General features: G+C 36.4%; 1 protein-coding gene across 1 annotated transcript in view; it reads left to right on the top strand.

Annotated features, from left to right (window-relative positions):
- Positions 1–14,965, top strand: part of LOC138705614 (sodium/potassium-transporting ATPase subunit beta-2-like) — a 107,281-nt gene that overhangs the window by 42,820 nt on the left and 49,496 nt on the right. The window contains exon 8 of the mRNA XM_069834214.1: positions 7,680–7,821. Coding sequence (XP_069690315.1) covers positions 7,680–7,821 — 142 coding nt within the window. The remainder of the gene's footprint in view (positions 1–7,679; positions 7,822–14,965) is intronic.

The following is a 14,965-nucleotide window of genomic DNA, read 5'->3' as shown; positions in this document are numbered from 1 at the left end:
TCACAGGTGCAATAAATGTGTTAAAATGAAAGTACCAGTACTTATACTGTACTGTCATCCTATAAAATCTTTGTAATTTCTACAAAATCGGGCAATGTTGGTAAATGTAAGTAATTCAATCATTTTTCAAACACATCTCTGAGTTTATAAAAAAAAGAAATAAAATAACAGGGATTTTATAAATTCACAATCTTGGGTTGGTGAATACATTTTTCCGATTTTGACAAAACTTAAACTCTATAGCATCAAACTCTCTTTATTATTTACTTCCAGTCTCCTAGTAAAAATCTCATGTCTTTTCATTTATTATATTCCATAGATCTTAGGTCAGTATTGTAGCTTTTAGATGTGGAAAAAGTAAAAAATATACTCAATGATTAACTTTTACAACTTCTTTACTGTGTTAACTTTTTAGGAAATTACTTAGGTGACCAGTTTCGAAGTGTTATCCTTCATTGTCCAAAGTCTAACTTCGAAACTAATCAGCCAGGTAACTACCTAAAAAGTTAATGCAGTAAAGAAATTGTAAAAGTAAATCAGTGTATAAGTGTTGAAAGTGTATATAGAACAATGAAGATAAAAAAATATAGGTACCGGTACACTGGGTACAGATATGTATAGTAATACCATAAACATAGCAAGCTGATTAATTTAATTCACAAGCATATACAATTCATCAGTTGAGCAGAATCATAGTGGTCACAAATTTTAGTTCTCGTGTAGCCTATCCTGGAAAGCGACGATATTGTCACATAATGAAAAAATAGTACCTGTACTCATCTTAAAGAAAAATTTTACTGACCTAGTATCTGAGAAGCAGTGTTGACGTCAGGATGTTTAACTTGAAGTAGGCTGGAGGGCATGAATATGTCGGTTTATTCACAGCGACAAGAAAAACTGTGAAGTAATTGCTATATAAAAGTTGTGAGCTAAATATATTAACAATTAAAGTAATAAGTAAATTGGGAAAGTAGTGTTCTGAAGTAAGTTTTAGACACTTGCAATATGTGTATGTCGTCGGAAGGCAGGAGATTGGACATAGGTTAACTTAATGTGGGAACTAGTCCACCAGACCTCACTTTCCAGTGTCGTCCAGGAAAAATTTGTTCACTTTCACCCTTAATTATTATTTGAGAGTTCATATAAATCACCAACGAATTTACTTCATTTAAGATTTCTTAATGTTCACCAAAGAATTTTGTCGACTTGACCTATATAATCGCTGACGATTTTATCGACTTTATAAAAACATGGATTAATAACTTTCAGTATAATATATAGGTCTATATTATGTAACTTATATAAAAGATATTGCTTTGTAAGAATTTTTACCTACAAAATATTCCCAACTGATTCGTTAATACCTTACAAATAACTTAAAATAATTATTAAATTTTATCGAATAACAGATATAAATTCTGAGCGAATTACATAGAAAGAATAAAGCAAGGCAGTATTATTTATTGGGTAAAATATTAGTCCTATAAAATGTAAATAGAAAAAATAGTATTAACACAAAACTGAATAACAAAGCTACCGGTGCTGGTACTAACTAAAAAAAGGAGAATTACAAGTTTTCCATGTAGGAAAAGTGAACCTTGGCTTGTTCCTCATTTGTGAAAAGATACAGACATACTTAATTGTCACTTCTGTTAATGAAAAACAAATATGTGGTGCTTGCATCACATAACTTTGTAACTCTGTACTTAATATAACTACAACTCTTCCTTACAGTGATGTGAAGTTTGGTCATAATGATGTCATTGTGTGATAAGGTGCTGAAAACAGAATGAGTCGAAAATTGTACAAAATGTTTCAGGACATGGACTCACACTGAATCAAAAGGCATTTACAATGAATTTCATTAATCTAGGTTAAAACTCAGTATCCATATCGGTGCTAATTCAGGTTTCTTGCAGTTTACTATATTTTCCAGCTTAAACAAATTGTCCAAAATAAAAAAAATATTAAGAAAATCAAGAGCTAAAGAATCAAACTTTAAGTACTGTATTACCAAAAACCACAGTCACATCTTCAACTGTTTCTAATCTCGTGAAATCTATAACATTGATTGCTTGAATCTGAATTTTATTAATTGCATACAAAGAGCATAAAAGGTAGGCTAATGGTGTCTCTCTCTCTCTGCTCACCATTAACTACACTTGATCGGAGAGGTCACTGGATTTTAAAAGCAAATTAATTTAAAGTCATTGATTCGAATGTACAAAATTTTTTCAAATAATCGATTTGTTGATTGTTGTAAACTGATTCCATAAATCGATTGTGTCCAATAGAGCCCACTTTACAAGCACTCTATGTGTAGCATGAGGTGTTCCTTGTGAACATCGTATTTTCGAAATGGGAAAGCGTGATACTGTATAATGTCTACAAAGAGTTTTGACTCATTCTGTTTTATTATTTCCAACATTGGCACAGGAAATTAGCATATCACATTTTATCATTCACATACATTTATAAATATGCATTAATTTATCACTGTTAATATTTGTGTATAATAGAATTTTTAAATAAAATATATGATTTGAAGACTTTTGTGTATAACTAAAATCAATCTTCCCAATTACTCTTGGTTCTTCTCCTACAGTAGAGTAGGAGCACCTTTTCAGAAATACTGAAATAAGTCAAGACTGATTGTAATCTATCTTTCATTTGTTTAGAAAATTTTCATCAATTTGTTTTATTAGTTCCTACTAAGAAGATCTTACTTATGTACTTACAAATGGCTTTTAGAGAACTCGCAGGTTCATTGCCGCCCTCACATAAGCCCGCCATTGGTCCCTATCCTGAGAAAAATTAATCCAGTTCCCACCATCATATCCCACCTCCCTCAAATCCATTTTAATATTATCTTCTCATCTATGTCTCGGCCTCCCCAAAGGTCTTTTTCCCTTCGGCCTCCCAACTCACACTCTATATGCATTTCTGGATTCACCCATACGTGCTACATGCTACGTCTGGATTTAATGTTCCTAATTATGTCAGGTGAAGAATACAATACATGCAGTTCTGCATTGTGTAACTTTCTCCATTCTCTTGTAATTCTATTCCTCTTAGTGGCAATATTTTCCTAAGCACTTTATTCTCAAACACTCTTAACTTCTGTTCCTCTCTCAAAGTGAGGGTTCAAGTTTCACAACCATACAGAACAACCAGTAACTGTTTTATAAATTCTAACTTATTCCTTTGCTGTGGTCGTGCCATAGAATCAGTTTCATTCCGAGGCTTATGTATTTAAGTATTTGTTTAGGCTTATGTTGGGGTTTCGTTTTTATGGTGATGGGTTGTTAGGCCTTCGCCCAACCCTTAAGCTGGAGGATCACCCCTTATCGGCTGTCTATGACTGCTTATTCAATATATTAGCAGCTACCCTACATATCTGGAGGCCATTTCCTCTTTCCGCAACCCGATGACATGCCATGCAGTGGTGATAGGGACCCACAATGAACAGAAGGAGATTTTACTTTTAAAAATAAAACTAAGATGAGATATTAAATTTCTTGTCCAGAAATCGACATTTATTATTTATTGATCTTTATTTAAGTATTTGTGTTCAGTTGTATGGTTTTGTGTGTTTTAGTTTGGATAGTTTGACTCCGTGTGTAGTTGGTACAATTCATGTATTTAGTTAGTATAATTTTTGTGTTCAGTTGTATGGTTTTGTGTGTTTTAGTTTGGATAGTTTGACTCCGTGTGTAGTTGGTATAGTTCATGTATTTAGTTAGTATAATTTTTGTGTTCAATTGTATCGTTTTTGTGCGTTTAGTTTAGATAGTATGGGTGTTTAGGCTGTACAATTTATGTGTGCAATTGGTATAGGTTTTTGTGTATTTAGTTTGTGTGTGAGTTAAGATTATGTATGTGTTCAGTTTGTACAATTTTTTTCTTTTTCTTTTATCGTGTGTTTAGTGTGGACAATTGTGTTCGGATTATAATTTATGTGTTCAGTTTGCATATTTTTGTGTGGATGTTTAGTTTGCATAATTTATGTGTTTAGTCTGTATTGTTTTTCGTGTTTAGTTAGTATAATTTGTTTATGTGTTTAGTTTGTAAGTGTATAGTGTAAGCTCTCTTGGACTGGCTCCCCAAGTGTAGTAGACCTTCAGCTCACCCTACACTCTCCTGTAAGAGGCCATTGCCCTTATGGGATTTCAGGCTTTTCGTATTTCGTATTTCGTATTTAAGTATTTGTTATTCTACCTCACTGACACTATCTCTGTCAAGGTTGCTTAAGTGATTCCATAATTCTTCTTCATCATCATCATCATCATCATCATCATCATCATCCGTTATTGTAATATGTTGTGTTCAATAATGCTTGTGTTCACTAATTTTGTCAAAAAATTTCTAGTTCCTGTGGAATTTCATCATTCTAACAAAATGTAACTTACCAGACCTGTAGCCAGCTCCTCAACTTTGGGGAGGGAGGGAGACAAGTAATGTGTCACATTTTATATAATAACACTATGTTATTTATTATTTACCTTATAGTCTGATAGGGTTAAGGTCTTCTCTCTATCTTTTTCATACAACCAAAAGCATAAAAAATATGCAATCACAATGAGTTACATACCAGTACAAAAATAATGAAATACACTTTCAAAGTAATAAATGAAAAGATAATGATAATCTGAACAATAATAAGAATTGAATTGAAATCAAACTGAAAAAACGAACTAATAAAAATATAAAATGTAAAAAAAAATATTAATACACAGGGTAAGTTCACAAGATGTTTGTTAAAAACAACAGTATTTTAAAATATTAAATTGGAAAAAAGTAATGACTCTTATATAAAAAGGAGATAAACAGCCTATCTAACAACACTTCGAAATAAAATTATACTAGCAAAAGTTTCCGCAATTTTTTTCTTTTTGCAAAATTTAAAACAAACTTATCAAAATGCATCTCCTTGTAACTTAATATTGTTTAGTCAACTGTCCGGAAACAAATTGGAACCTCATAATTAATACCAATAAGGGATCACGCATGAGGCAACTAAGACAGGAGATAATGAGGTAGGGTGGCCAATTCCTTTTTCTCTCACTGACCAGTAATAAAATATTTCACTTGTCAGACTTTAGATGTATCCAAACAATTGTTCTTCCTCTGACACATATCGTCAAGTGAGATGTATTGCCTGATAATAGATTTACAGTATAATACATATCACCCAGAACCTCAATCAGAAGGATATAACCTAGTATTATATATTTTTGGAGCACTTGTTTCTTTTTTTAAGGCAGCCTCTAACAATTTTGTAATTACTGACTGAGTCATTTCTTATTTCCTGCAACTGCCTATGAACACAATTAACTAATCCTAGACCTACTTCGATATTGATGTTTTTTTTCTTGCAGACTCAAAAATACAGGCTCAAAATATCCCAGCACTTTATACATGGCATGGCTTCAATAAAAAAGAAACAAAAGCTGAAACTGCATATCTCATTAAGCAATCCAAGTGCTTCTATTTTCTGCGTCCCAAAATTATCATACCATGCTGGTGACTGAGAGACTGAGGGGGGGGGGGGAGTAGAAAAAAATAGGGTATTTCTTAGACTTTATAATTCGAAGTGATTGGATGTGAGATACGGACGCAACCAAACCGACATTAGGTTGTAGTAGGATCAATGAAACGTATCCTGGGTGTTGGATCGGTCGTGTTGGATTAATTTCTTGGCCACCGAGGTCACCTGACCTTACTCCATTGGATTACTGTGTGTGGGGTTGGCTTAAGAGCGAAGTGTACAAGCGCAAAGTAAAAACAAGGGAGGAACTTCTCGCTCGCATTTTACATGCTTGTGCTCAAGTAAAGCAATGTCCGAATCAGCTCAGATCAGCAACACAACAGCTGTCTAAAAGAGCTGTAAGTGCATTGAAGTTGATGGTGGACTTTTTGAATATGTTCTATAAAGAAAAGTACACAATTAAACAGCACATGAGGTAACAATGTTTTAATTTACTATCACCTGCACTTTTCCCTTCCTCATTGTTTCCATTAGTTTTCTCCGAAACCGTTCAGATCAGAACATATGTTCACATAAACTTTTTTGTTCAGAATAATCAATATTATCACCCCTCAAACCATGTACCTATCTTCCTGACTCACCCTTTATGTACAGCTCTTTGGAACAATGGATCACGAGAGTGCATTAATCCTTATTGTGAAGAGATCAAAAAGTCACTTTGACTGCTGCCAGGAAACAATGGCGAAGAAAGCTTTTAATAGAAAAATGAGCATCTTCTGCGTACCTTCGTAAAAAGAACTAAGGAAGAGACTAGTGAAGTGCTTTGTGTGAAGTGTGGCACTGTATGAGGCAGAAACTTGGACATTACGATGAAGTAAAGAGAAATAAATGCAACCATTTGAAATGTGGATATGGAGAAGAATGGAGCGTGTTTTTTTAGTAGGTTATTTTACGACGCTATATGAACATCTTAGGTTATTTAGCGTTCTGAATGAGATGAAGGTAATAATGCTGGTGAAATGAGTCCGAGGTCCAGCACCGACAGTTACCCAGCATTTGAGTTGAGGGAAAACCCGGGAAAAAACCTCAACCATGTAACTTCTCCCAACCAGGATTCGAACCCAGGCCACCTGATTTCGCGGCCAGACGCGCTAACCATAGGTGTGGACGAATGGAGCGTGTGAAATACACAGCCAGAATAAGAAATGAAACTGTGCTAGAAAGAGTGGGTGAAGAAATGATGATGCTGAAACTGATCAGGAAGAGAAAAAGGAATTGGTTGGGTATCTGCCTGAAGAAAAACTGCCTGCTGAAGGATTCACTGGAAGAAATAGTGAATGGGAGAAGAGTTCGGGGCAGAAAAAGATATCAAATGATAGATATGTGGATCATATGCGGAGACAAAGAGGAAGACAGAAAATAGAAAAGACTGGAGTATGCTGGGTTTTGCAGTGAAAGACTGGCCTTGGGCAGGAAACTATGAATTAATATATTTTTCATTTTGAATCTTGCGTACACTACTTTTAACACTTGAATATACTTAATTGATGAACTAGCGGACTTACTCGTGTTAATTATGTAAGTTTGTGCGGCTTACAGCTGTTTCGGTGCTTCACACACCATTCTCAGATATTACTAGATCTCGGCGTCATCTCGCTCAAATTCTCAACACACAGATCAATTTCAGTACAACACACTATTTTACTCCACTTTTCAACACATTTCAACAATCAAACGCACCCACATAACAGGCAGAGAAGTTCGAGATGACGCCGAGATCTAGAGGCTCTGAGGATGGTGTGTGAAGCACCGAAACAGCTGTAAGCCGCACAAACTTACATAATTAACACGAGTAAGTCCGCTAGTTAATCAATTAAGAATATATTTTTGTTCTCACTGGTGTGTCTCCTATAAATGCCAATGATCTAGTTTTATCTAGAGCCATTGAAATATTATGTTTCTATTTTATTTAATTTCTGAATACTTTTCTGTGCAAAATTATTAATAAACTATCATGATTTTGATGGCTTGTATCAGTAATGTATGCATACCATGTGCCACAGTGACATTAAGCGACCCTAACGCAGTGTCAGATTGGCGAGGAACCGTCACCTCATAAACGGTATGCGACCCCCAAGCACGGGGGCGGGTCGAGCGGAGGCGGGGGAGGTAATCAGTCTGATTTGCGTGATGCGTGCGGCAGTCGACTCAGAGTGGCGGCAAGATGCAGGACGGCCTCAAAGACACGTTGGTACAGAAAGAGGCGAAGCTGCGGGTCAGGTTCGCTAAGAATGTAGTGCATCTGGTGCCCAGGAAGCCGCGGACGCACAAGGGTAAGTGCGAGATCATTTTAAAGTGCGGTAAGCTATTCAAGAGCAGGTTCTTATCGGACTTGTTTCACTGTATTGAGATCACGACGTTTCGGAGGTTGGATCTACCTCTGCCTTCAGGTAAACAAGCTGAGAGTGCAGTATCTTATATGTTGGGGCCAGGATTGCCAGACGTCCTGGATTTCCCAGGATTGTTCTGGATTTTAACGGTCTGTCCTGCGTTCTGGATTGAGGCATATTTGTTCCGGAATACTTACTTACTTACTGGCTTTTAAGGAACCAGGAGGTTCATTGCCACCCTCACATAAGCCTGCCATTGGTCCCTATCCTGAGCAAGATTAATCCATTCTCTATCATCATATCTCACCTCCCTCAAATACATTTTAATATTATCTTCCCATCTACGTCTCGGCCTCCCTAAAGGTATTTTTCCCTCCGGCCTCCCAACTAACATTCTATATGCATTTCTGGATTCGCCCATACATGCTACATACCCTGCCCATCTCAAACGTCTGAATTTAATGTTCCTAATTATGTCAGGTGAAGAATACAATGCGTGCAGTTTTGTGTTTTGTAACTCTTTCCATTCTCCTGTAACTTCACCCCTCTTAGCCACAAATATTTTCCTACTTACTTACTTACTGGCTTTTAAGAACCCGGAGGTTCATTGCCCGCCATTGGTCCCTATCCTGAGCAGATTAATCCAGTCTCTATCATCATATCCCACCTCCCTCAAATCCATTTTAATATTATCTTCCCATCTACGTCTCGGCCTCCCCAAAGGTCTTTTCCCCTCTCGCCTCCCAACTAACACTCTATATGCATTTCTGGATTCGCCCATACGTGCTACATGCCCTGCCCATCTCAAACGTCTGGATTTAGTGTTCCTAATTATGTCAGGTGAAGGATACAATTCGTGCAGCTCTGCGTTGTGTAACTTTCTCCATTCTCCTGTAACTTCATCCCTTTTAGCCCCAAATATTTTCCTAAGAACCTTATTCTCAAAAACCCTCAATCTCTGTTCCTCTCTCAAAGTGGGAGTCCAAGTTTCACAACCATACAGAAAAACCGGTAACATAACTGTTTTATAAATTCTAATTTTCTGATTTTTTGACAGAAGACTAGATGACAAAAGCTTCTCAACCGAATAGTAACACGCATTTCCCATATTTATTCTGCGTTTAATTTCCTCCCGAGTGTCATTTATATTTGTTACTGTTGCTCCAAGATATTTGAATTTTTCCACCTCTTCGAAGTACGAGTATAAATCTCCAACTTTTATAGTTCCATTTCGTACAATATTCTGATCACTAGACATAATCATATATTTTCCTAAACACCTTATTCTCAAACACCCTTAACCTATGTTCCTCTCTCAAAGTGAGAGTCCAAGTTTCACAACCATAAAGAACAACCGGTAATATAACTGTTTTATAAATTCTAACTTTCAGATGTTTTGACTTCAGACTGGATGATAAAAACTTCTCAACCGAATAATAACAGGCATTTCCCATATTTATTCTGTGTTTAATTTCCTCCCGAGTATCATTAATATTTGTTATTGTTGCTCCAAGATATTTGAACTTCTCCACCTCTTCAAAAGATAAATTTCCAATTTTTATATTTGCATTTCGTACAATATTCTCGTCACGAGACATAATCATATATTTTGTCTTTTCGGGATTTACTTCCAAACCTATCTCTTTACTTGCCACCAGTAAAATTCCCGTGTTTTCCCTAATCGTTTGTGGATTTTCTCCTAAAATATTCACGTCATCCGCATAGACAAGCAGTTGATGTAACCCGTTCAATTCCAAACCCTCTCCGTTATCCTGGACTTTCCTAATGGCATACTCTAGAGCAAAGTTAAAAAGTAAAGGAGATAGTGCATCTCCTTGCTTTAGCCTACAGTGAATTGGAAACGCATCTGACAGAAACTGACCTATACGAACTCTGCTGTACGTTTCACTGAGACAGATTTTAATTAATCGAACCAGTTTCTTGGGAATACTAAATTCAATAAGAATATCATAATATAAATATTTTTTCCGGAATATATATAAAAAAGTCAACCTGGTTGGCGAGTTGGTATAGCGCTGGCCTTCTATGCCCAAGGTTGCGGGTTCGATCCCGAGCCAGGTCGATGGCATTTAAGTGTGCTTAAATGCGACAGGCTCATGTCAATAGATTTACTGGCATGTAAAATAACTCCTGCGGGACAAAATTCCGGCACATCCGGCGACGCCGATATAACATCTGCAGTTGCGAGCGTCGTTAAATAAAACATAACATTTAATAATTTATACAGGGACATCATTTTATTTTTACTTCAATTTTTATTGTACCCGATTTTTTAATGTACTTCACTCCCACCCCTTCTACTAATGAAGTTCAACTGTCCTGCACACAGATCCAAGACCGCATATACAATCATAGTAGCCTTACGGTCATAGTAAACAGTAGGTTCCAAAAATATGTTCGCGTTTTCCAGTGGCGAAAAAGCTTTCAATATTGAATCATTTTCGCACAGATACTGTTGTCCATTTGCCTAATTCGCATCCCGATTTCCCCCACCAGCTTCTATTCGCATCTCTGTAAAGGCTAGTGGCTGGGCTGTCTTAGCTGTTTCCTAAGAACATTAATTTCTGTTAGGAATTGGACGTCTACGTAATATTATATGACTGTTTAAAACAACTTAAGTAAAAGGGCCTCGTTAAGTAATTAACTGTCACGTGATTTCCTCCCTTTCCACGACCATACGACATAACCACTTGGACGGACATTAGATAGCTTGTCGGAGTAATTTTATCTTTTCGGATCGGGAAGAAGTGAAGATCGAATTTACAGTACGTAAGGTACTCTTTTATAGAGAAGGTACAGAATTATTTCAACATGAGTTACTAGTACGAAGGACGAAACTGGTAATTGGAATTAGGTACAATAGTCTATAGTGCGATAATATGCACAAAATAACTGAAGCCTGTATCGAAATGAACGGCCACCATTTTCAAAAATGTGTTCAAATATCCACATTGTGATTATTTTTCAATTTAACTTCATTCTCTATATTGTACGCTAATGTGCTGTAGACAGTATAATATACACTGCATAATGAATACGCCCACATGGACAGCTCAGTTCATGAGTAAAAACACTCATTGTTAATACTGTACTGTATTTTGATTAAACAAAAACCTAATGAAAATGATCAAATTCAAAAGCACGATATTTCCTAGTTTACGTAAATGGATGAACTACTTTTCTTCCATCCTATACCTAGCAAAGTGATTTGTTTGTATATTACGCCAATATCATCGAACTCCAGTCGTGGAAGGGGGTAGACAACGGCGTTGATCCAGAGGTATAGCCAGGTTAATATTAAAAATGTTGGTAAAAATAAAATGATGTCCCTGTATAAAAAAATAAAATAACATTTTACTCATTTCTATGAATTATTCCATATTCATTTTATCAGCATCCTGTCCAACATCGGCGTTAACGTCGCCTGGCACCTCCTATCGGGTTGTATTGGAATGAAAAACGATACTACTGTAGGCCTATTAGGTATTATATAGTACAGACGGCCATCAGCATAGCTCAGTCGGCTAAGGCGCTTGCTTGTCGATCAGTAGTTGCGCTCGAGCGCGGGTTCGATTCCTGCTTGGGCTGATTACCTGGTTGGGTTTTTTCCGAGGTTTTCCCCAACCGTAAGGCAAATGTCACGAGCGGTAATGTATGGCGAATCCTCGGAATCATCTCGCCAAATATCTGTTGTGTTCGGGTAAAGGGGGGTAAGTCATTTTTTTTGTGGAGATGGAATTTTGTTCCCCAGATGAACACACAAGTTACATTATATAAGTGAGTGTGCAAAAATCGAAAGAATACTAGAAGTTGGTGTGTTTTATTTGTGTAGAATAGTAATATACGTTACAAGAGCGGTATGTTGACGTTTTCATGTTCGAGGAAAAGATTGAAAAAGCGAAACGTAGTTGAGCTTTTTTAATTTCCGAGAACGTGAAAACAAACATACCGCTCGTGTATCGTACATTATTTTGTGCGAAGATCGTTTATTACATACCTGAAAGAAGAATTTCTAATTAGTTGCAATGAAATCTCCATGTTGGTTTTTGTTTAATGACGCCAACTTCGGAACACCAAAATTCTTTCTTCAACATTGTTGCTGTAAAATGTTCTCTGTGTTTACTATACTCCAGCAGGCCGTGATATACGTCTGTCTTTTTTTCCCCCCAGTCTATAAATGCGAACTTGAAACAAACGGTAAGTTTATGTAATGATTTATTTTTCATTTTAATATTTTAACAATATTATTTATATAACATATTGCAGTAATAACATCGGCATCTGGAATCTCGTTGATTTTTTCACGGCTTCCTTAATGTTACTTGTATCAGGAATGCAATAAGTTTCGTGGAGTAGTAGACTTTACTTAATTTTTGCAAATATTTAAAAACAATAATTAATATTGCAATTTAGGTGAAATTGCAGTGGTAAGTTTCCAATTTATAATTATTACTATGTTAAACGTCTCTAAAAATAATATGTTAAAAGCCTAAAGCAGTAAAACGAATGTCGCGCTTAAGCGGTAAGAAGAGGGAAATTGTTATGTGTGTTACGTTGGGAATACTGAATGTGGTATTTCACACTTACCGCGTATTGGTTCTGTGCGGAAAACAAGCAAATACGCACGATCTCGCACAAAATTATTTGCAATAATGGTTCGAAGTTTAATTTTCATTTATCTCGAAACTCATTTTTATGACTTATCTCCCTTTACCCAAACAACACTGATATTATCTCGCTAACACCAACTCATTGACGCTAAATAACCTCGTAAGTTAATATAGCGTCGTTAAATAACCATATAAAATATATATATATATATATATATATATATATATATATATATATATATAGTACTGTTATCTTTATTCTTTACTCTCTTTGGAAGTTGGTTTATTATTATTATTATTATTATTATTATTATTATTATTATTATTATTATTATTAAACCACTTTATTTATTACAAAAGAAAATAATTAAAATAAAGTAAACCTATTAATTTTCCATCTCAAAAATTGTTTTTAGACTTTTTTTTCCAATTTAAAATTTCATATATAAATACTAATTTTTTTAGGACACATATTTCCTCCGAATGTTATAAAAGAAAGAGATACAGATGTATTAGTGTCAGTACAGCATATTATAGCAATTTAAACCTATAATGATGTTCTGTTTTCTTAGTAGGTACCAATTGTTTGTTGGTTATGTATTATTTACTGATACACTTTTTTTCGTCATCATTGCAGTCGCACACAATGCACACGCATTGTTTACCGGTCTTCGTGTTCAGTCAACAGCATCAGTCTCCTCTACCAACGTCACAAGAAATAATCAATCCCATTCTCACTTCTTCGATCTTCACTTGTCATCGTACGTTTCCAGGGTGTCAGCCAAGTGCTAGTTGTCTCGCGGCTTCCTGAGCTGCTTCTTGCGCTGGTTCGGTTTCTTACGCTTGTGGAGTGTTATTATTATTATTTAGGATATACCTCTAATTGAGGTTCGGGCTGATATGTATATCTATTATCAGGCAGTACATCTTACTTGACGATGTGTGTCAGAGGAAGAACAGTTGTTTGCATGCATCTGAAGTCTGATTAGTGGAATATGTAGTTAATCGGCGATGTAAGCATTGGAGGGGGAAAGGAATTGGCTACCCTACCCCATTATCTCCTGGCCTAGTTGCCTCATGAGTGATGACTTATTGGTGTTACTTATGAGGTTCAAACCTGTCTTCGGACAGTTGACTAAACAACATATATAGGATTTAAACACAGGTCTATATCATGTACTTCTTCTGAATAGATCAGGATATAATATGAAATTATTTTTCCAGACTTTAACAGTAATTCAAAGGGAATTTTATAATCTAGCAAAATGTGACAAAATTAAAAGTTTAGGCCCTGTGTGATTAATTGAAATCCATAAAACGAATAAAATCAATTGTATTGCAAATTAAATTAATTCAAATGTATAGTCACTCACGTTAAGGTAGGAACTCGGTATCATCATCTGTCCTGAATTTCTGATTCCAGAAGGTTGGGCAAATGACTAGGCTGGCTAATAACTAAACAGCAGACTTCAGACAAAAATACATTTTTTCCTTGTTACGTAGAGGCTTGTGTTTTAATATTGTGACAGCGACGTGAGAATCGAACTCACGACCAGCGTCCCGCAAGAAAGCAGATCGCACGGGCTCCACGGAACATTGAGTGACGTCGCGCGGTGGAGAGAAGGGAGAGAGGGTGTATTACGTCACGCGACGAGTCTGCGCGCGCAGCTGCTACGCAGTGGATGTGGAACGACCTTCCCGATTATTCCAGACGTCTGTCGATGTAGAGATATTGAGATAATTCTCTACACACCTGTAGAAGGTTCTCGCAACTATGATTTTGCTATAAAAGAGCAGGCGCCAGCGAACTAGAGTCAGAGAGTTTTCAGTTATTCCGTCAGCAAGTAAGCCAGAGCAAGCAAGCCAGAGTTCGACTCGAGTGTGCGTCCGCATCTGCGTCAGCATCCGAAGGCCTGAGTTCGAGTGCAGTGGACCGCAGTTGGAGGGACCCGAGTTCGAGTACAGTGAACTGTCTCTGAAGGTCTGTGGTTCGAGATACCGTGAACTCGAGTGACTGAGATAGAAGAACTGTGAACTGAGAACTGGTAGTTCTGATTTGTAAATAGTGCTTTGTAAATATTAGTTAAGATTAACAGTTCATTGTTGTGCGTAATAATCCAAGTAAACTGTCATTGTCGTCGGTGGAGTGCTATAACGAATACTGTGTTGAGTGAAGATCCAATTGTTGCCGAGAGCGTTTAAGGCGAATTGTAGAAAGGAATTATTGTTGTGACGAATAAATTACATTGTTGTTACTAATAAAGTTTACACTGGTGTCAGAAGTGGGATATTATCGACAATGGAGAACCTACAGCAGATCCTGCAAGCCATCGCAGAAATGAAAGCAGAAATGAACAAGCACATCAGTGAGGTTAAGAACGACATAAGTGATGTGAAAACGGAGATGAAAAACGACATAAGTGAAGTGAAGGGCGACATAAGTGAAGTGAAAACGG

The sequence above is a fragment of the Periplaneta americana genome, chromosome 9 (genome assembly GCF_040183065.1).
Source record: "Periplaneta americana isolate PAMFEO1 chromosome 9, P.americana_PAMFEO1_priV1, whole genome shotgun sequence".
Taxonomy (NCBI): domain Eukaryota; kingdom Metazoa; phylum Arthropoda; class Insecta; order Blattodea; family Blattidae; genus Periplaneta; species Periplaneta americana.
This window is presented reverse-complemented; position numbering and strand designations above follow the sequence as displayed.